The 26,102-nt window shown below is 40.1% G+C and overlaps 1 protein-coding gene across 3 annotated transcripts in view; it reads right to left on the minus strand.

Annotated features, from left to right (window-relative positions):
* LOC115795397 (ephrin type-B receptor 1-B) overlaps nt 1–26,102 on the minus strand; it is a 170,057-nt gene that overhangs the window by 72,668 nt on the left and 71,287 nt on the right. For all 3 annotated transcript variants that reach the window (XM_030751287.1, XM_030751285.1, XM_030751286.1), the window contains exon 3: nt 15,582–16,263. In XM_030751287.1, the coding sequence (XP_030607147.1) occupies nt 15,582–16,263 (682 nt within the window). The remainder of the gene's footprint in view (nt 1–15,581; nt 16,264–26,102) is intronic.

Consider the following 26,102-nt stretch of genomic DNA (forward strand, 5'->3'; position numbering starts at 1 on the left):
GTGTGCTGTGTGAAGCAGCCACTTCTCGTTGCATACTAAGTGACAGCTAAGTTATTATTTCTAAAACTGACGAGGAGGCAACAGAGAATAAAAAAGGTTGCGTAACAAATGCCTTCTTAAATTAACTATGCTACTTGTTCCGCCTGACGCTGGCCGGCAATGATCAGGTCCAGGCATGACTCAACAGATGAGCGACATACATGGAAATATATTTTTTACAGACTGTAAACAAAAACAAAAAAAAACCCAAATGGTTACGTTTACCAAATATCATTTTGCATTAGCGGAGGCTGACCCCATTTCTTGGCACACAATGCACCTGCAGCTGTGCAACGCTCAAAAGGTAACCAGAGCCGCAGCACATCTATATTCATGCTGTATTTACATCTGCCTGACCTCTTCACAACCTTATCAGTATCCCCTTCTGCAGAAACAAACACACACTAACACACAGAAATGTTGCGTATTATAGTTAACTGACACCCCCACACCACCTGTCAAAATCTGGACAGTTCTGACCTTTATCAGACAGCCTTGGTCAATATGCCCAGAGCTATAAACCTGGCACACATGTGTTAGTTGGGCAGAACGTGTATTTGCATGTGCTTAAAGTGAGTGCATCCATATGGTACCTCTCTGCACTGCATCCATACAACTGTGCATTGTTGGATTAATGGAGATAAGGGATAAAGAGTGAATGACAGAGTGCTTGTGCATCACTAAGATACTGGACTTCAAAGCAAATAGCCATGAGAACAGATACTGACAGTCAAATACATTTTTCATTTATAGGTACAAAATATTAAAATATTGCCTAAATGCATTTGCATGCTTTCCTGTGCCATTTTTTTGCTGACAGCTTTTTGAATTTATGAATATAAAATAATATTTTGTGTTAGTTTCTTTTAAAAAATATAGAATACTGACTGTAATATTTAGTATGCAAGTTGTAAATACCAACCTGGGTATCCATATGTAAATCCATCATTTTGGATCAGGTTTTTATGTCTTGATGAGATATATCTATCTGTCAATAAAGTTGTTAGGAGCTAATTTCATCAAGATGAAAGCAAATTTAATTTTGCAGAAATCTATCAGCTTTATCAAGAAAGGAGATTTGCTGGGCTGTTCTGAGGTAATGAACAATATTGGTAACAGAAGTCATTAAGCCAGGAGGAAAAAAAAAAAAAAGAAACACTGTGCACTTGAAATTGTGAATGACCAATCTTCATTTGACTTCCTGACACTGTGGCAAAATACACACCAACACCTTGTCCAACAGAAAATTAAGGAGTAATACCACATAACCAATTGGGGAAGTGGATTATCTGTATAAATGACAAAAAGCAATTAACATGAACCAAAGGTTGAACAGGGTCCAGTAACAAGTGCATTTTGTGTCTGTTTGAACAAAAGAGAGTTTAAACTTGTGCATGTGCTGCTACCGCTTTATCATGTTAACAAAAAAACATGGTATTGTTATCTTTAAAAAAATTACTCCATAAGCACACATAACATTATGGCACAATTCCTGTAAAATCAGCCACTTTAAAACAGGTATTGTCATTTAGTAATGCACAGCTACTGTAGCTAAACTGTACTAACTGATCTTCTGTGTTCAGTTTAATAACAGGTGGCGCTTACATTAAACTTAAATCAATATATACTATCATAACATACAATTTGCACGACAGCCCTGTAAAATAGTAACAATAAATTGTGCAAATGCACACACACACACACACACACACGCATGTGTGCATAGCTGCATAAACAGGATCAAACAAACAGAATATGCACTGATATATGCATGGATGGACACATACACACCCAACGTGTGTCATACACATATCTGAAAATGTCATTGGTGTTATCGCATGCTAACAGTTAGGCACGCATTCTTGGAGAGACAATGCATACATACAGTACGTGTTGCATACAAATATCATACAAAGACACTTTCAAATACTGAATGGATATGAGCATCAAAAATATGGCCTGTGCCATTAAGGCACTTGGCATGTACAATGTAGTTGGAAAACCTTGAATTTTCAGACTACAGTGTACTTTTAAAGAACCGGTAAAACACACACACACACACACACACACACACACACACACACACACACACACACAACTTTAAAGCACACCTTTCCTGAACAGGACATATTGGATTAGGAGTGATTTTTTTTTCCTTGGCCCTGTCTCAGAGGTGCTAGATTAAATGCCATTCCCACTTTACTACAGATGGCTCGAAAACAAATCATACAATCCATATACACATACATAACTGCATACACACACACACACACACACACAGACACAGACACACACACTCACATACACACACACAGAGAAATGCTCACCAAGGAGATATATAACATGTTGGCACACCCAAACACTAAAGCACCTGTACGGTCCAACGCGTCTCCTCTTTGTATTTCAATCACTGAATCGATGGTTCTAAATTGATTGTAGCTGAGCAGGGCCAGAGATGTTCCCCCTGGCTCGCTGCCCTGGCCCTCTATTGATTAGATCTGAGAGAGCCAATTGCTTTCACACTGGATTAAGGTGTTCCGGGGCAGTGAGCAAGGAGAGAGAAACAGAGGGAGAGAAACAGAGTCACAGAGAAGGGGGGGCTTAGCATCCTGAGAGATGCGCCAACAAAGCAATAAGATCAGGTCAGCAACATTAGCAATTAGTTAACAACAAATTTCTTGGGGGAGGATAGGGTTGATCATGTATCCACACCATCATATGGGTGTTTCAAACACGCACACAGGCAAATAATTTCATTGATGTGCAAATCAATTTATGTACATTTTCTATAAAACACACATATATAGACAAAGTCAGGCACATAGAAAATGCGCATATGTCTGCAAATTTAAACGCACACACACACACACGCGCGCACACACACCTTTGTGTTGCAATCCTTCAGATCAGAGGGCGCTAACACAGATCAAGGGTGTAATCTCATTCCACCCTGAAGCTAAGAAGCCCAGGGCAACAGTATTACACTTCAAAGCTTCATTCTGAGTTTGTTACACATTCCAGCTCCAAAGCCTTATGCACTGTAACCTAGAGGAATCAAACCCAAACTTTACTATCAGCCAGCATCACAGGATCTCTTCTGACCTGGATCAAATGATAAATATAGTGCGAGAGGTGGATAAATCTTTTCTCTCTTGCTTGTTTTTTTTTTTTTTTTTCTTTTTTCAAGGTAGGTCTTCTTCTTTCCCTCAAGTCTGCATTCATATACTTCTTTGCCACATTGATATTCCACAGGGGGCTTTGAGTTCCTATATAGGAGAATGAGAAGGGAGGAACGGGGCCAAGGAGAGCCTCCACCCTCAGCCAAAGACAAGTACTTTTGTCTGGCTGATGTCCCCTTCTCAAACCATTTCCACAATGGACAGGCTTCCAATCCAGATTAAGTGCTTATGAAAATGAAGAACTGTGTGTTGAGAGAAAAAGGGCTGCACAGGCAATGTGGACGGGGTCACGAAAGCCAGGAAAAAGGCCCCTCGGTCTGAGTCCTCATAAAGGCATTTCTTGGGGTGCAGCAGCCCTATTCACACGGCATTAGGGGTGTAAAAGCCTCACACTGACTGCACAAGTCAGGCCAGCTCAGTATGCATTTGGTTAATACCTCTATTGTCACCCTCCCTCTATGACTGCTCTCTTAGCAGTGAGAAGCAGGACAGTGGTAAATGGGGAATTAAAGAGGCAAAAAAGATGAGATATAGAGGGAAAACAAGGATGGGAGGGAATAAGATTTACTTGCCCATTCATGCTGCAATGAGTGTAAAGCATTCATAGCCATGCTTATATGGTATGTGTATAAGCAATAAATGAAATAAATGAATGTACAGCCACAAATAATACTTGTTGTGCATCCCGTTTGTGAGAGCCTGACATGAGTTAAGAGTTAAGAAACTCAACAGGCCTACAAAGCCAAAACACATAACGATAGGCCAACTACGGTAGCCAGTAATATAAAGGTCACTTTATAGGAACATAAGAGAGAAAGAGGTGTAGAGGGAAAAAGAAGGAAGATAGATAGAGGAAGAGTCATTGTGAAATTGACTGAGTGTATGAGCATGTGTGCTTTTGTGTCCCTTTCACTCTGTGTTTGGTTCTTTCCCCAAAGGGTCTTATTATGCCTGGCGCTGGCCCCATCACAAAAGCAGTGTCTTTGTATCTCAGCCTGTGTAGCACCCCTAGAGAACATTCTAGACACAGCAAATCCATTTGTTTGTCAGCTGTAGCTGGACTAATCAGATATCTTTCTCTTTGAGAATACCACTGTGCAGCCCAGACTAACACTATAGTAATGCTGGCCCAGCACTGAGATAACATCTCTGTTCTTTCAGAGACTCTTTCTGTTTGTAAGTACTCCACATACTGTAGACACCATGGAACAGGGATGGAGGGGAAGTGGTAAAGCTATCCCTGAGTACATTAATTGATCTTCCTAATAATACAGCTACTTTATTAAAACATGTTTCCTCACACGGTACATCAGTCAGAAGTTACAACTGAAAACAAGAGGCACACTTCTAAAACAACACAACCCGCACAACAAGGTGCAAAGGTCATCTGTCTGAGGAGCAATCAATTCGAATATACTGTATCATTTACTGCAACCTGTGGGCAGCACTGAACCTTTTGACGCAGACTCAGTCATAACTAAAGAATGATGGTTGTGTAATGGGTTGACATTACAATTTTTGACTGGAGAAACTGTCTTTGAAGTTATCAGGTAGAGTGAGCTTTGTGTGTAGATTGAGCTTTGTATTTGTCAGTCTGAAAGTATACCTTTCCTCTAGCAGAACCGCAAGCCTTTAAACCTGTAAAGTACAGGCTGACTTAACTGTCAAGGAAAACATGTAATTACATCCACACAATGATATAGAGCAATGCAGATTATAGGAGTTGTCTAATTGATGTATAATTGCATATTGTGAAGCTGTTGAGGTTGTGTTTGATATGACCTGCTCAGTTATATGGAGCTGAATTAGTTTAGGATAATGCATGGTGTCATAACATAAATTACACAGATATAATGTTTCACATATGTTTAATTGAAGATTAAACATATGTTTAACTCCTATGTTTAATTTACAGTGTGCCTGCAATGTTATTTGCTTCAACTGTGCAGGAAGTAAGGCGAATACGATTAGGTTAGGAAATTGGACACGCAAAGGTCAGCTCGAGGTGACAGAAATTGTGTGTGTGAAGTGTTAGCAAGCGTGTACGTGTGGGGTTTGAACGTGTGTAAAGGATTCCCACAAAACAGACTGAAAATTTTGCGAGCTATGACACAAAGTCTCCCCAGCTGCCTACATGGGGTATTCCAGACAAGTTGCCAGCCCATCCAGGGCCAAGAGAGACAAACAACCATTCACACCTACACCCAGTTTAGAACCTAACATGTATAATTAACCTAGCATGCATGTCTTTGGTCTGCTTTAGGAAGTCAGAGTACCTGGAGAGAACCCACCCAAGCACAGGGAAAACATGCAAACACCACAAAGAAATGCCACAGTCAGCGGATTTCACTCCAAGACCTTCTTGCTGTGAGTCAACAGTGCTAACTACTGCACCACTGTGCGGCCCTAGAGAACATGTTATTTTTTTTTTAAGTACACTTTCACATACTTGAAAAACTAAAAAATGTGCCTGCCTGATATTACTTGTTTTGTTGTCGAGTTGTCATTGCAGGTAGGACGAACAGAGCTATATTGGCCCGCCATAATTGCGATTCAATTCTAATTAGATTGTCAGTCCACAAGTTCCACAACATAAATTTGACTAATCCACATCTATCAATGTGCAGCTGATAGCCTCCAGCAAGCGGTGAGACAATTTCCTGGAATTGAAATGTGTCCCTCTGCCATCACACCACACAGACAAACAAACAGTTTTATTAGCAGGACAGTGAATATTGATGGACACTGATTAGGTTAGAAGGAGAATGAGGTATGATGGGGGAGGCGGGGTGGGTGTTTGTAATTTCTAAACCAGGTAGTACTCTGTGGAGAGGCTCAACATGCCACCTCATTACTGTGTGCTGGAGAATATTCCAGAGGGATGAAGAGCGGAGGAAGAAAACCAAAATCAGGGGGAATACAGTTTTCTACATGCCATCCAAGCTGACGTGTCTCTTGGCATTTAACACTTGTTGCCTCTTGTAGAGACAACACAGATACTAAAAACACAAGCTTTTACAACTGTGATGCTTTTTTAATTGCATTCTTAAATCAATTCCTACCATTATAACAAAAAAAAAAAAAAAAAATTGTGGCAGATTTGATTGATGGGGTTCATGGTTTGGGTGAGAGGGTGAAGTAAAGCCCTTCAAAGCAAAGGCTTTTTGTGTTTTGTCATGAGGGTGACATAGGCAAATTAGGCAGGGCCCCAGCCATCTGATAAATGCTAGGGGTTCTTTGTCTTCCCGTGTCCTTGTGCCACTGACTGGCTTCGGCGCCCGGTGTCAATCACTGAGTGAGCACAGGAGAAGAGACATGTACGTATGAGGACTCTAAAGTAGACAATGAAAACTGAATGGCGAGTTAGATTAGAAGAGATGCCAGGTCAAAGGGAGACCTGCTTGATAATATCCCTGTTCCACATCTGAGAGAAAGACTAAGTGAAAGATGACAACAGAAGGTCCAGTAAAAGCCCAGTGGCCAAATCCACAGTCCAAATGTGACTGAAGACTAGAGAGAGAGAAACAGCCGGAAGGAGACACTGGGAGCAAAAAGTAATAATAAGGAGGAGTAGGAGTATGTGTCCCTCCATAAGAACAGCTCTGTCTGTGGTGGCTATTTCTATTATGTGTGAACAAAATCTTTGGATTCCCCTTGCATCATTAGAGTCTGTTGCAGTGAGAGCTGCGCATCTGTGCTTTGGGTCATTGTAAACACTCTGTTTGGCCCCTAAATTCAAAAGGCCTTTGTCTGGGTCATGCTCTTTCACCAGTGCTCTCTGCCATTCAGCTTATTGAGAGTCATGGAAACAAGATGTCTTTCACTCTCTTCTCTTTCTTAAAGCTTTTCTCTGTCTCTTCCTCCCACTCCATTTTCTTCACATCACCCCAGCCTGCTCTGTAATAAGACTAATAGGAACAGGAAGAGTCAGATGCTTACTTAATTGGGCTTCAAGGTGACTTAGTAAATGCTGTTGTGTGTGTTTTGTTGTGTGTCCTGTTCAGTACACATGGATGCTTCTCTGCAAATGAAGTAAACTCTGTGGAACAGGAGCAGACATGGCCAAATGGGACGGAATGGGCTCTAATAGGTTACCAGGCCTTTGCGGGTTTGTCTGTCAGATCTTTTACACTCAGATAAGCCATACAAAGAAGTAATAAAAAAAAACTACTGGAGCAGAAAACCGTAAAACCGAAAGTTTAGAGTACATAGCCTGCGAAACCGAACTTAAAGATTAAAATAATGGTCAGATAGATTCGGTTTATGTATCTGTCTCTACTGCTAGACTCTGAGCTTGAGCTCTTTATTCTCTAGAGAGAAATAAGCCTGCTAATTTATGTCCATGACAATGAACCCTATTGGGATATATGGGGATTTATAAGCTTTTAGTCTGGGGTTAATAATGTGATAAATGTACCCACATCACTACATTTAACATTTTTAAAAATGCACACATGGTAGAAGTAATATGTTTTTCTTAGTGTGTGTGCTCATGCCCCATGATGGCAGCCATTAGACAGGAGTAAGGCAGCCATGATGAATCGGCACTTAGCCCAGGGAAGCGCTCTTGCTCAATGGGCTGTGAATCTCCTGCTGCCACTGTCAGCCTGCTGAATGTTAAATAAAGTTATTTGAATATTTGTAATATTAATGTGGCAGCATGTCAAAAGCCTGTTGGAGCCTAACAGTGAGAGAAAATATGAGAAAACTCATACTGGCGTGCAAGCCTATAGGACTGCTAGAGTGAGGAAGGACATAAATACTAAAGTAAATGAATAGATACTTATGGGTACTGCATTGGAATATGGGATGGACAGATGGATGGTGGGATGGATGGATAGCACGAAATAAAACTCCACAAATTCAGACGGTATCATAGATAATGACATTAACCAGTCAAATTCTCATTTCCCCTTTCATTCATAGCCAATTCACATTCACTTAAAAACAATCAGTAGCTGCTACAGCACTTATTCAGTTCCAAATCTTTTTAAATCTATTCCCTGAGCCTAAACAAGTCTCCTCACTCACACAGGCGAGGAGATTCTCAACAGCTATGTGTTCTGCATATGGCCCACTGAGAGAGAGAGAAAAAAAGAGAGGGAAGCACTAAGCTTTGAGTATAACCAACCAATTACAAAATAAGACAAAATATAGTAGAAGGCTAGCTTTATAGACTTGAAGAGGGCATTTGTCAGCCCAAAGCAAATTTAGTTTCCCACAGGAAACAAAGTTTTAACACCAAAATTAAGAATAAGTGCTCACAAGTTTCGAATTGGTTTTCATAGAGGATAATATCCAACTGTTTATTGTGAAGCAATTTATGCCACATCATCCACTTTTAAGAGTTTAAACATCAGAATAATTAGGTTTCTGTGGAGCTTTAATTACTTCATATACAAGAGAACAAGAAACATTAAAATGATCAATGCTTACAAAGATTAAAAACAAAACACATGATGCAAAGCCAACACAATCAAGGTGATTCCAACAGTTATGCATCCAGAGTGCCCTGACAACAATTATAAGAAGGGTCGGTGAAACCATCATATGAGTGTGTCTAGGAAGCTTGAGTTAAGCAGGACACACAGCCAAGACAAGCTTTGCATTGGTAGAGGTAGTGGGATGTTATTTGGAGTGTCTTGCTCGATTTAACAGGGAGGTGATAAAGTATTTAGCAGACTGCTTACAAAGCTAAGGGGAAGAGAGCGAGGAAAAGAGAAAGAGGGAGAGGAAGAGTGGGGGATACCCAAATGGCTTGTGTAGTGGTTGGGGAGCTGGTAATGAGGATGGCATGCTGGCATCATCGTTACAGAGCACAACAGCTCTACATGGCCTCTCTACTCAACTGCACACATACGCAACATGCTGCCTGACAACAATTAAAACATATAGATTAATGAAAGTGAAATCAGGTACTGGGAAACTCATACACACACTTAAACAGCATACAAACACGCACATAAAGCATGCAAGTAGAAGTAAGTAGAAAAAGAAATACTAATTTGTCATATAAAACCAGAATTATCAGTTGGCTTTTCACTGAACGGGGATAAACAATGGACCAAACTAAAATGTGTACTAGTACTACCTAGTAGATGGTTTGTTATTGTAGGATTAAAAGCTAACATATAGATGTATAGTTAGAATAAATGTGCTTTTGTTTTCATGTCACAATAAGCTGGAACTTGTTACGTAAATTATATTGATTTCTGTGTCTCAAGAGCAACATAATAAATGCACTAATTGGAAATTTTCCACACTTTGCTGGATTGTACACAGAACTACAGTGTGTTTCTTTTTCTAAGCAATACCTTTTTGTTTTGTTGGTATCAATGAGGGAAATTATTTCAGCATGAAACTACATGCTCTTGTATTCTTTTTGTTCCTGTTCCTTCATTGCTAATGGGCAATTACTTCTGACCCAATGCTGAGGCTGTGTTATTGTACCAACCCCCCAATTGATTGGTTGCCCATAGAACTCAGCTTCCACAAGCACTTTAAGGTTAGACTTCCCTGTTTAAATAATGGATTACAAGTCCATGAAAAGAAAGTGCACAAAAAATAAAAAGGTTGAGATTGCTGTTATTGGAGGGGACTCTCAGTGGAGATGAGAGGGAAACCGACTCCACACAAGCCTCCAGAGAGTGAGCTGGTTATTAGAGCTAGAAAGGGCTAGCTCATCTGTTTCTACTCCTGCCTTTTTATTTATTTTATTTTTTTTATACATGCACCTACTGTGCAAGTAAGTGTTTGTGCTGACAACTATGGTCAGCCTGCACAACATTTTAGGCCAGTCACATAGTCCTAGAGACTGATTGGTGACCATCTTGCAACCACCAGTTGCAATTGAAATATGTATATTCTATAGGTTGATGAAAATAGCTGGCGGTCACTAGTGAGAAACTGGTCACAAAGAAGTTTACGCTGCTACACCAAAAGCCTCATTACAATTGCTTTGGTCACCAGCAGATTGCTGCATTTGCCCAAATTTTGTACAGAATATGCTGATTTATCTGCAAACACTTACAAACTACACGCCAAGCGATACTGAAACTGTGAAAAGCGCAACGCAAACCAGAAACTGAGACCATTTGCCTTCAAAGTAAAAGTTATGCCTTACAGCTGTAGCCAACATATTTTAAAAGATGCAGCTTTGACATTGAAAGCAAATAGTCTCAGTTTCTGGTTTGCGTTGCATTTTTTACTGTAGTTCGTAAGTAGTTCGTAAGTGTTTGCAGACAAATCGGCATCTTCTATGCAAACTACGGGCAAACGTGGCAACCTACTAGTGTCCAAAGCAATCACAAGGAGGTTTTCAAGCAATATACATTTCTCCCACTGTTGTTGCCAAAGGGTCAGTGACTGGTCTGTAGGCTTGTGTGATTGACCCGTTACAGGTTTATACTACTTTCAACTATTGCAAAGCTACAGACCAGCAACTTCCTCTTTGTACAGGCTGATTTTCATAGCTTCCACAGTACTATCAGGCATGCATCTACACATTTTCATTTAGTAGTGCACAATGAAAATGTCCTATTCTCGGGCAAGAGGGGAAAACAAAAATGGAACAAATTCAACAAAAACAGGCTTCAGCATTGGCTGGAATTTTGAACATCAGTATTGACCAGAATTTCTAAGCCTCCACACCGCTAAGTACTGCATTTTCATCAGGGAGACGAGATGATTATCTTAGCTGGAAATGTACTAGAGAAGGAAGTCAGGGGGATTGTAGGAATTAGTGGTCTTTGTAGAGCAATTTCAACAGTGAGACAGTTTGTGTACATGCACATGTGTGTTTGTGGTGACTTCCACCAACACAAGCCACAATAACCCTCTTACCAACATTCCAGTTATTCTGCAGTAAGTGTGTATAAGGCTGAGGTAAATAATGGAGAAACAGGCAAAGTTACAGTACATGGACAGAAGACTGACAAGGATCAGCATAGGTTTACATCCATTAAAGCCTATGTAGTTGTCACCATTAGAGGACATGCAAGGTTATTTGGCTCATTTGAATTCCTGTAATTCCTATATGCTCCTGGCTCTGAGGAGTTCTTTGTGTAAATCTCTGTGCCAAAGTAAAATGTTATTTTTAGCTTGTTCCACATGCGAAGACCTTCAAAAAAATCTGGGTAACACTTCCAGATCAAGTATGTTTTGTTTTTTGTTTTTTTTTGTTTTTTTTGTAGAGCACTTTTGTAATATTTCAAATTGTCCCATTAGGCAAAAATGCCAGAGGAAGTATCATGTGGAATAAAATTAAAAATGACACTGTTGTAGGTTTATCTATTGTATTTTTCAGTTGTTGTGGCATCAACAATAACATTTATACATGTCTGAAGCCCTTCAGGTCACACAAAGGTGTTTAGTGATTATTCCGTTGTCTAATAACACCCACTGACATCATCCCAAAGTTGTCTTTCTTCAACTTATGGGCCTTCTGAAACAGTAACCTTGCTTATTGCAGACTGTCATTCCAGAGCATGTTGGCAAATAATGTGTGATGCTCTATGACACTGACAGAATATGTTGCATTTAGCCTTGGCTGTCCTACATGAACAAGTTTTCTTGGCAGATTTTGTACAAAAGTGAACCACACACCAGTGATCCTCCAAAGCACTCCAGGATGATGTAGGTACAAAAATTTTTTTCCTCATAACCAAATTCTTATTGCCTCAGTGGTACACAGTTCCTGGGGTCAAGCTGTATTCTCAGGAAATAAGGCATTACACACTAAATGTGCTTGCCAAAGGGGAGAAGTACCATAAATTTCACCAAAAACGATTGGTGCAGAAAACATCAAGAATCAGTCGATCAAACCTCAAAACAATGAAAATATTGGAGACAAGCCAAAGACAACAGTAAGACAGGCTGTTAAGGAAATTAATACTGCAAAAAAGAACATTGAGATTGCATGTGATCGTGTCATGACCACTGCCGAGCTCTAAAGTATGATGTCACACCTTCTCCAATTCTTTTCCCAGAAGATGGAATGACGACCAGCCATCTGATAAAAGACTTGGAAACCTGCCTGAAACCTGACAATTACAGCAATAAGCACCACTATCATAGAAGTTACGGTCACAGTTCGAATGGTCAGTTTATCCAATCATTATGACTTTCAAGGGTTCCTCTCAGCTTTTACATGATCACTGGATGTATACCATCATTTTGGACAATGTATGATGATCCCTCTGTGAAGGACAGTGAGAGGAAAAAAAAAGTATTTAAAAAACGGTCAGTCGAGCACAGTTGAGTTCAATGAGAGACACCACTTCCAAAGGACAGCAACAAGTGTCTTGTAATTAATCTATTCTCACCTGTGAGAAAATACACCAACAACCAGACAGTATCCAACTGTGCTTAGCCAGGTGACAGATGAAATTGACTGGTCTGCCATTAGTGTTAATGAAGGCAAGGAAAATGTGCTTGCCCATCTACAGTCATCACTTGAAGAAGTCCAAATACCACTGCATGTACATGACTCTCTGGAAGCAGGCTAGAAGACATGTGTCATAGTGTCAAATGATACAGATGTCATGATCAGCCTTCTATAACACAGCTCATTCTTCCAAAATCACAATATTGAAGAGCTCTGGGTGTGAGCTGGCGCGGGGAACACTTCAAGATTTGTGCCACTCCACACTCTTTACCAAAATCTAGTCAGATATAATCAGTACACCACACTCTTAACTGCTTGACATGATGTGATACAACCAGTAAAGTAGGCACAAAGAAGGCAGCTTTACTGGCAGAGACAGAACGGTTTTGTGGAAACTTTGGAGTGTCATCAACCCTATCAAAGTCCACAATCCAAAATGCTAAACCTCACTTGATAAAGGTGCTACAAAGAGTAAGTTACGCCAAAACTTTCTCTGAACCTTGAGGAGAAATCTTTCACTGCAGCAATGGTAGCTCCAACCACAATCTTCCTCCAACTAGCCAGGGAATCTTGCCTCACATTCAACAAGTTTTCTATAATGCATACACCATAATGCATGCACTTATAATACAGCTTGATCCCAGTGTACCACCGAGACCACAAGAATTTGGTTATGAGGAAAAGAATGTAGGACAGCTAAGGCTAAATGCAGAGAATTCTGTCGGTGTCAAAGAGCATCACACATTGTTCACCAATGGAATGATGAGTAGGCTACTGTTTCAAAAGGCTCAAAAGTTGCAGAAAGACAACTTTGTGTAACCCGTGTCACTTTAAGCACATCACATAACACACGTCAGTTGACAGCGTAACCTCTCCTAATTTGCTGCCACTGCTGAGATGACGTAAATAGGTGTTATTAGAAAATAAGGGAATAATCCCTAAAAATCTTTGTATGCTACAGTGCTTTATACTACCTGCCATTTTAGGCACCATCTTTAAAATATGCAAATTAGGTAAAATGCCAAAAACTAATGAAAATTATTCCAATCAATTCTATGCCTCTGAAATCCTAGGCACAGACACAAAAAATTGGGTTATAATGACAATTACTTGCGCAGATATGGGCATTTCCAGAAACAGCCAAATGTGTAATTTTGGGGTAGGTGTGACTTTTATTCACCTTTTGCCCCATTGTCAAAAAACTAGACCAGCAATCATAAAAGTAAGAGTGGTTCCTTAAAGAAGACCCAACCAGGATAATTTTGACCAATTTTGGCTACTCTATGAACAAACCTGAATGACTGACAGTGCTTGAAAATTTCATTGACTTTCAAACTGAAAGCAAATTAAAAAAAAAAACAAAAACATAATTTCATGATGTGAATTAGTTCTGAAGGGCTTCAAACATGTATCAATGTATTTCTGATGTCACAACAACAGAAAAATACAATTCATAAACCTACAAGTGTCTTTTTTTAATTTCACAAAATCCTACCTTTGGCATTTTTTTCTAATGGGACACTTTGAAATAAAAACTACAACAAAAAAAACCCACACTTGATCTGAAAGTGGTACCCAGACTTTTTTTTGTGAAAGTCTTTGGATGCAGAACAAGAAAAAAAAAAGTGTTCTTGAGCTGACATGTACACAAATCACCCCCAGAGCACACAGTACTACTGAACAGAAACACAAATGGTCCTCAACATGCCAGCAGTGTGATCAGTAGGTCAGGATTTCATTTGATGCTAAATAATCAACATAAGAATGTGTGTCAAACACTGTTTCGTAACCACAGACCATGGAATACCATGGAGCAAAACTGGCATCAGTTTCAATAAGTATTGTATGCATTGGATGAAATGAAAGACAAAAAGCACATACTTATTTAAGACAACATGGTTTAACAATAAAAATGTAGATATTGAATAAATAGTTTAAACTGCAGTCCCATTGATCAGCTGATAGCTTGAATTGTTTACTGATAAAGAAGAAAATGTATCAAGTATTAAAAGTATAGATCACATTTTATTTCAAAAACTGAATTATAACAAATGATATAAAAATTAGAGAGTAAATGATTTTACAACAGTAAGGCCTTTTAACTTTTGCCCTGTCATTTTCATTTGAAAGTCATCCCATCTTAGCCAAGGACTTTGTGTGTTTGCTTTGGTGCGTGTGCGAGTGTGTAGGTGGGTTCTGCGCAGGACATGGTGCAATGTGAGAAGGATACAGTAGACACAGTCACACACAGTGCGCTTTGTAGATATGTGGCACTTATATCTGTTTATTGATCAGACCAGATGTGCGTAAATCAATCTTATCTGAGCTCCACACACTCTCCAACTAAGCCCCAGAGGCAGGCCAACCAATACAGTGCCATACCAAGAGCCCCAGGCCACTCATATTATCGTCAGACACCTTGAGCAAATTTTCTGTTTGTATTCGTGCATGTCAGAAAAACAAGGTGCATTAGAGGACACACAAAAACAGAAAGTGACAGCTTGAACTAAAAGCCCATTTCAACCTTTCGTTTAGATATGAGCTATTATCTATTCCTCAGAATGTACTCATTCAAACCTTTTGTCATCTGAAAGGTAGGTTGGACAAAAGGCTGTCATTCACTACAGATTACAACTCAATGCTAATGTATCTGTTTAGTTCCCTGGAGGTAGATGTGATCACAAAAAAGTATGGCACATCATGCTCTGCAAAACACATGAAACACAATCAATTCAGGCATTACAATGGAGTGAAAAACCTGTGACCAAAGGTAACATGATGCCTTATTGCATGTGAGGCCAATGCAGAATAAATTAATGCCAACAGGCTGAGGTGAATCGATCAGTTCTGTTCTGAGTTCAGCTCTTTAAACGAGTGGATTATGAAAAGGAAGATCATGTGAATAGGATCCAGCAAATAGAGGTAATGCACTAAACATAGCAACTATGGTATGTTTCTGGAAAAATAAATCTCCTTACCTCGGCAGACATTGCCATTGTCAGGTTCAAACCCAGCTTTGCATGTACAGCTACCAATAGGAACCATCCACTCTCCATCGCCGTTACAGTAGAGCTTTATAGGGACATCTACTTCCTCTGAGTTTGCGATGCAGGTCCCTCTGGCAATGACCAAAGAAGTGCTTTCAGCCCCTGTCATGGTCTCTGGAAAGACTGCAAAGTTCTGGACCACACTTGGACACTTCTTATAAAACACCCTGACTGACAGTAGAGACATGCAGGCCCCGTAGTCCTGAAAGGCCAGGTAGAAGCCATTTTTAGACAGTGGGCCAAAGCTTCGCACCTCTGTGTTGACTTTCATCAGGCGTCCACCAAAGTCCACCTGCGAGAAGCTTTCATCTGCAGCAATGGTGTCCACCTTGAGGTAAGGGGCCTCCATCCAGAAGGCTGTGCCTTTAGTGGCAATGACAGCATCAGTTTCATAATAGTAGAGATTAAACGTCTCCTTGCAGGAACCGGGGACGTTTGGGATGGAGCTGCAGTCGCGCACGGTGAATCGTATCTCCACGTAGATGCGCTGTGCTCCACGGCGATCAATGAAGGTTGTGAGGAGCCAGTTGTTTTGACTGGACTCGAAGACATTGCATACCTGGTATGTCCTGATGGTGTTGAGGTTTTCATCATATCCACTCACCTCCTCCCACTACAGGAAGAGAAAGAGAGAGAAAAGACATGGAGAAATGCACATGGCTGATAAGTAATCATCTGCAATAAGCCTCTAGTGCTCACTCTTTTTTTCCCATAGAGAATCTGAATATTGGCCAAGCCACAGAGAATCCATACAGATATCAGTAAGTTCCCTAAGGCCCTAATTTGAGTCCTCTTCCTGGACTGAGAGAGTCCCAAACTCCAGCTAGTTGGGGTTTGGGGATTTTTCATCCACTGATGATACACAAATGTCCTCCTTTTTAAAAAATATATATTAATAATTCCACAGCCACAGCAACAACAAAACACCAGTTTATTGTCTTGCTTGTTAAGTATGGTCACAGCTGTAGTATCTGCACTCCCACTGCATAAGCACAAACCAAGTAATTATTTTGGATGCAGTACTATTTTCCATCGATAGCAAGTTTTGCTGGGCATCGAGTTAATACATTACAAAATATGGTGTGTAACAAATTCAAGATTATGCACTAATGAATTACAATTAGACAGACAGGGACTTCATGACAACCAAGGATGGATGGAAAGCCATTTGAGTGGATACTGAGCTGAATTTCACTGCAGGCCATTTCTTGCAGGTGTGACCCAGAAAGGGTCTTGGATGAGCATCAGAAGCCCCTTGGGGAATTAACTCAGTGCACCAAATCATGATAAAAATGTGCCATTAACATTTTTGGCTGGATTTGCTGAGAGTCAAGGCAGCAAAATCGTAGTTTAAAAAAAAAATTTTAAAAAAAGGAAAAAGCTTGCTTTCAAATCATCTGAGTAACTGTCCAGCTGTGCAAAAGCTGGCCCTGCTCAAATTGTTAGTGACAATCCACTGATATGCAATATTTTAATTAGTTACAGTATTTTTATTAGGCGTGCATTATTCTTTAGCATACAGCAGCAGAGCATATGGAAAAAAAAAATCCACCAGTCACATAAAAGCCTCACTGACTTGAAATGAATATTTTGTGGAATATTTTGAGAGGATGATCTGAAACAATTTTTTTTTCTTCTTCAGATCACTTCAAATCTTTATAATAATACAATTCTTTTTACTTCCATTTGAAGCAACCGCTTGGCACAAAGATTTATTTCTCCAAAGTTCTCAACACCAATGATCCAAACAGCTGTAGGCGAGAAGTTAATGAGGTCTATAGTGGACTGAGTGGGCCTCAAGTCAGTTCATGTTTCTTATGTGCATATATCTCCCGGTGCTTCCTCCTTCTTATGACCTTTAAAACTACAGCTGCTCAATCAAGCTTAATGGAGAGGAGAAGATATCGGCTCTTCACACATAACCGCAACATCCAGTCAAATGATGGAAAAAAAGAGTCCATAAAATCGTGTAAGACAAGATATATGTGATAAATGTGAGCCATCAAATTTGGTGCATGAAAACCGGTGCAGGTGATAAAACTGTTTGGCACAAAGAAAACATGGAAATATCTGGCAGCAAACAAAAAAGGTTTGGGTCTAGTAAGGGCATGTAGACGGTGGAGTGGGAAGGCACGTGAGGAACAGTGGCACTGCTGACATGATAAACGAGTTTACAGAAATCTGAGGTGCAAATTAAAGCCTTTTTTCACTGCTGCTCCCTCTGTGCCCACTTCACTCTACTCTTCTCCCCCTCTCCTCTCTTCCCCTTGTGCTCTCTTCTCCCGTCTCTGCTCTGTAATGACCATTCATCAGCATTACAGAAACCTGTCCCTTTCACCACTGCCTGTTCATTAATACCGCCAGCCCTAGGCTCCTCTGCACCCGTCTGCTCCAGTCTAGGAGGGGGTCCTCACCGCCTCTTGTCTAGCCAAATGACCACCATCTTTCACGCCAGAGAGGAGCCCGAGGCGTCTCCAATAATGCCCATCTAGAGCCTGTCCAGAAATTCATTGGCTCATATAATAATGAACTATATGTTTCTCCTCCTTTGTAGATATGCAGTGTCACCACCGTCTAAAGATGGCTAAAACTAATAATAGGTGCATTAGTTAGTAGAAATCAAACTTTGTGACCCAGTTCCCTCTTTACTCTTTTCACTGCTTTGTTATACTTATGTGTTTATGTGTGCTTGGAAAAGGTGCTGCTGATAATTTGATGGTTTAGCAACCACATATTGATTTTCTTGCTGTTGTTTTGCTGCACAAAGCTTGAGACTACGTGCCACTTTTCTACTTGTGTAGGTGTAAAACGTTTGATTATTTTGAACATTAATGTTGATATACATTCTTCAGCAGCTCTATTATTTTCCCACTATTTGAAGAGATGTGACACATGCAGTTAGGAAGCAAGCGGTTCTGTTCATGTTAACATGGTGTCATGGTGACTTTGAAGGTGCATGGTTGTTGGTGTCAGACAGGCTGGTCTTAGTATTTCAGAAACTGCTGATCTACTGGGATTTTCCCACACAACCATCTCAAGTGTTTACAGAGAACATCACATCCAGTGAGTGGATATTTGGTGATGTCAGGGGTCAGATTAGGATAGCCAGACTGCTTCAAGTTGATAATGAGGAGACAGTAAATAAAATAACAATTTGTTACAACTAAGGAAAACATCTACAGCATCAGAAGACCACACCAGGCTCCAAATCACATTAGTCAATGGAAGATTGGAAAATTCTTGCCTGGCCTGATGAGTCTCGATTTCTGCTACAACATTTGGATGGCAGGTTCAGAATTTTATGTAAACAACATGAAAGCATGGATCCATCCTGCCCTGTATCAGTGGTTTAGGCTGGTGGTGGTGGCCTAACTGAGTATGGTTGCTCACCCTGCCCCTGCCTTTAAAACCATAGTGTACCCATTCTCTTTTGGCTACTCAATCTGTTTTTTTTTTCTTTAATATCTCAATGACTTCACTGTCCTCAAATGACCTCAACAGTCACCAGATCTCAATCCAATAGAGCACATTTAGGACGTGGTGCAATGGGAGATTCGCAACCAATCTTCAGCAACTGTGTGATGCTATCATATCAATATGGTCAAATTCTCTGAGGAATGTTTCCAGAATCTGTGGCATGAGGAATTAAGGCTGTTGAGAAGGCAAAAGGGGGTCCAACCCGGTTTTAGAAAGGTGTGACTTAGGGTTTAATATTTTTCCCGAAAATGACATGGATCAAATCCCGGGAAATGAAGAGCCATTTCCCGGGAATCCCGGGAAAAAGTTTATTTATTTTTTTATTTTAATTAGGCCTTCTGTAGCCTGTGTCGGCCTTAACCTATTGTGATATTGTAGAGGTAGCTTTCCAGCTATGTCCTGTTATGCCCAGTAGGGGGTAACGTCGGCTTGATTAACGCAATAAAACCTACATCTCGACATTCGAGTGCTCGAGCTATGCGGTGTTGTATCGTTCCTCAACACTCCCTTAACAAATATAATTCGAATATTCCTGCATTGTACATGGAATTATACCAAGATATTTTACAACTGCTGGTGCAAAACAATACGGTTCATCTCCACAGCATTGATAAAGGCTCAGCCACTTGCGCTGTCGTGGCGACATCTGTTGGGCTATATCTCCACCAGTGGAACGCTGTAATAGTCATTGAAAAGTTAACTACCGTACTACACTATAATATGGCATAACACAGGGCCTTGAGTAATGCACTACGACTTGGTCATTGCCATTCTGGCAACAGCAAATTTATAACACCGTGTCTGAGGGTTAAAGTAGGTTCGCTGTGAATCGTCTATTGAAAAACTGGCCAATCCTTATAGCCTAAAAAAATATACATTTTACTCAACTCCATTTTAAAAGCGAAATATGTTAAAGCAATCTATTTCATGATAATTTCTTCACACATTAGGCCCGTATCCTAATTCATGATTGTTAGTAAGCGGCTGCAAACGAGGAAAAGAAACACTCGAAGTTAAACAGATATTTCTTTATTGTTCAGGGCAGGCATATTTTATAGGCTATATAATGCAATATAACAATATATAATAATATAAAATTATATAATACAAAATACCTTAGGGTAAACACATTGCCTACGATTTCAACAAATTAAAGAGGAAAAAAGCACAACTGTGTAATACCTCTATTAAAACGCTTGAGATGAAGCTGAAGCCTTAAACGGAGGCTGAACATGCCTGAAATGAAGAGTAATGCTTTTCGCATTAAACGAACCCTTCTCTCAACATTTCCTTAAATTTAACATTCTGAAGCTTTCTTTTCTTTCTGAAAGTCAAATCGACGCGCGCGACTTTTTTCCCGGTTTCCCGTCTAACGTTTCCCGGGAAACGGGAAATGGTTCTGATCGCATTTCCCGGGAATCCCGGATCTCGGGATTAAACCCTAGTGTGACTGTACATCTAAGCTTTATATACACAATGTATAAAGAAAAAAAAAACATGTTACATACAAAAAATACATATATGTTAAACAAATCATGTATCCCTGTTAATTTGTACTCCATAAAGGAAACAGGCTGGATAGCTGTCATGTATACTAACTATTAGAAGTGACTCTGTCTACTCATCTATTATTATAGTGAGTAAAAAAAGTAACACCATCTCCACCCCACAATCTACAGGAAGGATCCAATGAGATCACCACGGAGATCAGGTGCTCATGCTCATGCGGGTCAGAGCTGCTTTGTCGTCACAAAGGGAACCTGCAAAGTATTAAGGAAGAAATTTTGATGTTGTGGCTGCATATGAAGGCTATTCAGCCTGAGGTCTGTAAGGAGTCCAGCTAGATGCTGACTGATGTTTTAACATTCTACTGGATATTTATGTGTACATGCTGTTTTTGATCATTTCTGCATATAAACTCTATACCATCTCTTACTAGAGTGTTCATGTCTCTATAAAGTGAGCTCACTCTCAGTTTTATTTTACACATTTTTGCATCACCTAATCCATATTTTATCATTACCAACTTAACTGAAAACAAACTTTTTTTTGCTGATGTCAAATATCAAGAGCCTTATTACACAACACTTATTTGTAAGCCAATTAAAGTCCCCACCGGCACCACTCTAATAGCTTTGCTTTTACCATTAATATAGGAGGCACTTGTCCCGTGCCCCTGATTGTCAAGTGTGGCTATTGTGTGTGTCATTATGGCTGCTCTGTTTTATGGGCAGTAGCAAGGAGATGGAGGAGCTATGGATTCATAGAGCTCTTAATGTTTGCGTTAATGACCAGTCTCAGCTGGCTGAGCTCGAGAAGAGAGGGTTGAGAAAAGGAGAAAAAAAAAGTTTAAAGTAATAGATAAAAGAAAAATACAGGAATGGAGATGACTCAAGGAAAAGGGGGAGGGCTGAGAGGGTGGGGGTAATGTATTCAGACTGATGTTCCCCTTCCCACAGCCTCAGCTCACTGCCATCAAGCCATCAATACTCAGCCCTCATAAAAACCATCCATCACATTGATCTCTTGCCATTATCCTCAAAGACTAAAATAACACAGAGTAGCTCAGATGGCCAAAATCTTGCTCTGGAGGACTACAGCATCCAATACTGTGCTGGGGACAAGCAGAGCTGGGAGGAATAACCAATCAGAACATGGAAGTAACATCTGTGGAAGATAATGGGCCAAATGGGCTGGAGTAATGAGCCATTTGGAGGAGGCATGATTGGAGCAGAACAAGAAGATACCTTAAGGAAATGAGAAACTTATTTTTATTGAATGGAAACTAAATCTTAATGTAGTGCCCGGGCCATAGGTTCTGGTGGGAATTTTGCATTGTTGACCAGAGTCTCAGAAGTTCTTCTTGACTTTTTTTTTTCACATAATTCAGCAATGCAGACCAGTAGTTCCAATATTCAAAAATAACTCATGCATTATGCATGCATTTTTTATGTGACAAAGTGGGAAAATGGCAATTGCCCCTTTCCCCCCAAAACAGATGTAAACTTCATTTTGCAATTGCTGTATGGTGTTAATGCTGTAAATTCACTCAGAGATAGAGGTAGATTAAATTATCTACCTGTCTATTTGAGAGTCATGTGTTTAGCCTTTTTGCCGTGTTCAGTTTCTCCTCCAACCCTGAACTTTCCTACACATCAACCAGCAGAGGTTTTTGTGAGAACACGTGCAGGTGGATTAGACATTAGGTGGTTTTATCCTGTCAGGTTTTTTAGTGGAATCTCTGTGTGTGATGTCAGATTGTGCCTATTTGGAAGGAGTGGTCATCCTCTTGTCTCACCTCCTCTGCACATCTGCCCAGGCAGCACTCTTGCCTGAACTAAAAGGGCAATTTCCAGATGTGTGCTACATGCAATAAAGGGCAAATTAGGTCAGTACCCCAACCTAATTTTCCTGACATTGTCCATAATTCATGTGTGAAAACAGCTATAAATTACAGATGGGAATAAGATTTATGAAGTATGAGTTCCCTATTTCCTTCAGGAGCATTGCTGCACACAGTGTAAAATAAAATATATGCATCTATAGCCAAGAGAAGTTTTAACATGTCTGTGCTATAATTCCACCTTTAATTATAAACAGTTGGTAGCATTAGGCCGGGCTGTGGCATTAACACACACACACACGAAGATGGGACTTGGCTGCTTTTAGTAGTTAATTCACATGAGCAGGAAATGTGAACAGAGAACCACATATTCAGCCGATCTTTAACCTCCAGCCTGCTGTCTGACCCTCAGTGGAGTCACACTCACAAACTGCTTTTTAAATCTATCAGCACGAGTTAATACAGCTTCATGCTCAGACATACTGAACACAGATGGGTGATGAGCAGCTCAGAGTATTTCCACGTTTATATCTCCACAACCTTGAAAGGTCCACAAAATACCACTGCAAATAGTAGATGAGTGTCTAGCAACTATTTCTTGAATGTCCATCAAAACACCCATTACTCAGTCTGACGATGGGCTTTTACAGCAAGACCCAAGGCAAGAGATGCACAAAGCTACAATCAAATGGAGCCACTTCACCACCACTGTGTTCCCTTAAACGTTTAACCCAACTACACTTTGTCGATGCAGTTTACAACAGCCCGTTGTTTTTAGCCCTTTTCAGCTAATGCATTTGATTATGAATCTACCATTTGATGGAATTTACTTGACGAGGTTGCTTTTTCAAGTGTTCCCCAAATAATTCTAGGACTAAATTACGCTTGCATAATGTTTTCACTGAAAGTGTGGCTAGGACGCTGTGTTTAAGTCTGCACCTGCAAGAGCCTTGGCTGGCATGTTTTTGAGCACTAACCATGAGCTGTCTGTTCATCTATCATTGCAGGACTAAAACGTGTGGGTGGAGGAAAGCATGAGACTGATTTTATTACTACAAGCTCAGGATGGGCATTTTAGTAATGAGCCTATTTGTTATTCATGACAACACAACACTGAACTAAAGCAGGGAAAGTGTGACTATGAAGATTTTTTTGTTTAATAATTAGGCCCGAATAAATCCTGGCTTTTTGTAAAAAAAGAGAGCGAAAGGAAAAAGAAATGCTACACATGCAGGTGGAATTCACACTGACAGGTTTGTAAAGGCCAAGGTCTCAGAAGGACAGTGGATTATAGGTGGACACGAGAAGCTGAGATAGGGATTGAACTCTTAATGCCCCTTCTGAAAGACGCTCTTCTCATTTTGCAAAGCTCACTGCCGACAGTAATCACAATCCAGATAGGTTTTTTTTTCCCTCCCAAAGGCGGTTTCAAATCCCTCTGAGTTAATGGGGATATTTGCATCTCAACCTTTGGGTCTTTTCCTTGAAGTCAATATAGAACGGACATTTCAAATAAACTAACGGTGGTCTGTCTCGGCGCTGCAGTAACTGCAGCTTCACTCGCTCCTTCTTTCGCAAACTTTGAGACACATATTTGTAATCTCCTGTATAATCACTTATTTTTAAAGCTATACCTCATTTGCCACCTCACACAGACACGACCAGGCTGCAGCCTCTAAAATATGCAGTGGCATGATTGCTATTATCATTTCTGATCAGCTGTGTTATTGAATGAATGCTGCTGTCAGGGCAGTTGCATTGGAATGATTATTTTGCGGGGCATCTGAGGCCTAGTTCCGCTTGGCTGAATGTGATGGATGGGGAGGAAATGGTGATGTCTGAAACACTCCCAGTCCTGCCAGATCTCAGCCACTCTATAATTACAGTCACACAGTTTGACTGAGCCCGAGTAGAACTTGGTCTGTCTGGCTGGTTGCAGCAAAATGAGTCTTGTTGAAAATCTGCTCCCTAACCACGCCCATACCCTGATCAATAAATTTACTGGACTGAGGGATTAAACAAGTTCATGTTGAACTTGCTGAATATAAACAAAATAGTTCAATTATTGGACATAATTTATCCAGAGTTCAGGAGCAGGACCACACCCCAAACACTCCCCTTCCAATCGTAAGTCTGTAAAAGCCTATTTGACCCACCCGCCCTTCCCCTGTTTATCAACCTCTCTCAAAAGGTATCACGGGGATCTGCCAGGCCTAGGAGCTGCCACCAATCCTCAGCGAGGCCCCGAACCACAAAGTCTCGACTAACTCGTTGCTTCAATATCAATAAATATTTTTCATTCGTATTTGGAGTTAGGGTCTTTGCTAGTGAATTTAATTGTGTAATATATGTGATCTGTTTACACATTAGTTACCATTCGGTTGCATTTTGTGCTTCAAATGCTTTTTGTATGCCTTTTGTTTTGTATACTTAAAGACTTCGCAGTGCACCATTCATTGAACAATCCCCTCAGAGTGCTCACTCTCATATTTCTCCATCCAACTTTTATAATAGCATTATTAACGCTTGCATTTTCAATTACAAGCCAGTTGCTTTAAGCATTCTGTCTGCTTGGCTACAGATGTTTTTGGATATTACAGCAAACAAAACCCTCCCAGACAGGATGCCATTATTTTCAGGGATACAAATTGGGGTTCAGTGTCTTTCTCAAGAGCACTTTGGCCAGTAAAACGGTCGGGGATCCAACGGCCAAGCCTGGAGTTAATTGACTTTTTGTACATCCTTGGCCACAATCACACTTGTCTCATCTTTCATATGGAATATTAAATAAATATTTAATCATGAAGGCAAGCATAATTCATAGAGACCTGTAGGCAGAGCAAGCTGCCTGTGGAAAAACAGAGACATCAATTAATGTCTTATTTAAAAAAAAAATGAAAGGAGGCTTTAGATTTTTAATGAAACATTTTTATGTGTCCCAATGAAAATAAGTTGGGTTTTTCCTTTGTTGTCCTGATGATTTTAATAACATATGTATTCCACTGGAAATTTCATATTTTCTGGATTCAGCATGAACAATTTCAACTTGTGAGTCCAAATACTGCAACTCTGATGGCAGGATAAAAAGAAAAAAGTAATTAGGGCAGCTTTGTGTGTAATAAATATTAAATTGCTTAAACTTGAAACATTTGGTTGATTCAGACATTCATACAATTAATACACATTGGAATGATTGAATAAGCCCAAAGATAAATCAGTGAGAGGCCTTCATTAATTCAACTAGATGCGTAAAAGCACAAAAAGAAGGTTAAGGTAACTGTACTGAAGCACAGAACTGCTTCCTGAACACTTTTATCTCACAGTGCACCTGGTAACACCCACTCAGGTACTTTGAGAGCCATGCAGCTGACACTGCTTCAGCGCGACTTTAGGTTACCAGTAGCAACATTACCTTGAGTCACCCTGCATAAAAGGTTCAAGCTGTGTTTAGTTGAAATCTGACAGCCTCTGCAACCTTATGGATTTAATATGGAGAATGATAAGAAAAACACTAAATAATTAATCATCACTGTGCATATTAGCGGGCGTGCATAGAGAAAGAAATGAAAAGTCTAAAAGTAACAGAACAGGGGCAACATGTCAGGAAAAAAAAAACATCCTTTTTGGCCTAA

Source organism: Archocentrus centrarchus, chromosome 17, assembly GCF_007364275.1.
Source record: "Archocentrus centrarchus isolate MPI-CPG fArcCen1 chromosome 17, fArcCen1, whole genome shotgun sequence".
NCBI classification, from domain to species: Eukaryota; Metazoa; Chordata; class Actinopteri; order Cichliformes; family Cichlidae; genus Archocentrus; species Archocentrus centrarchus.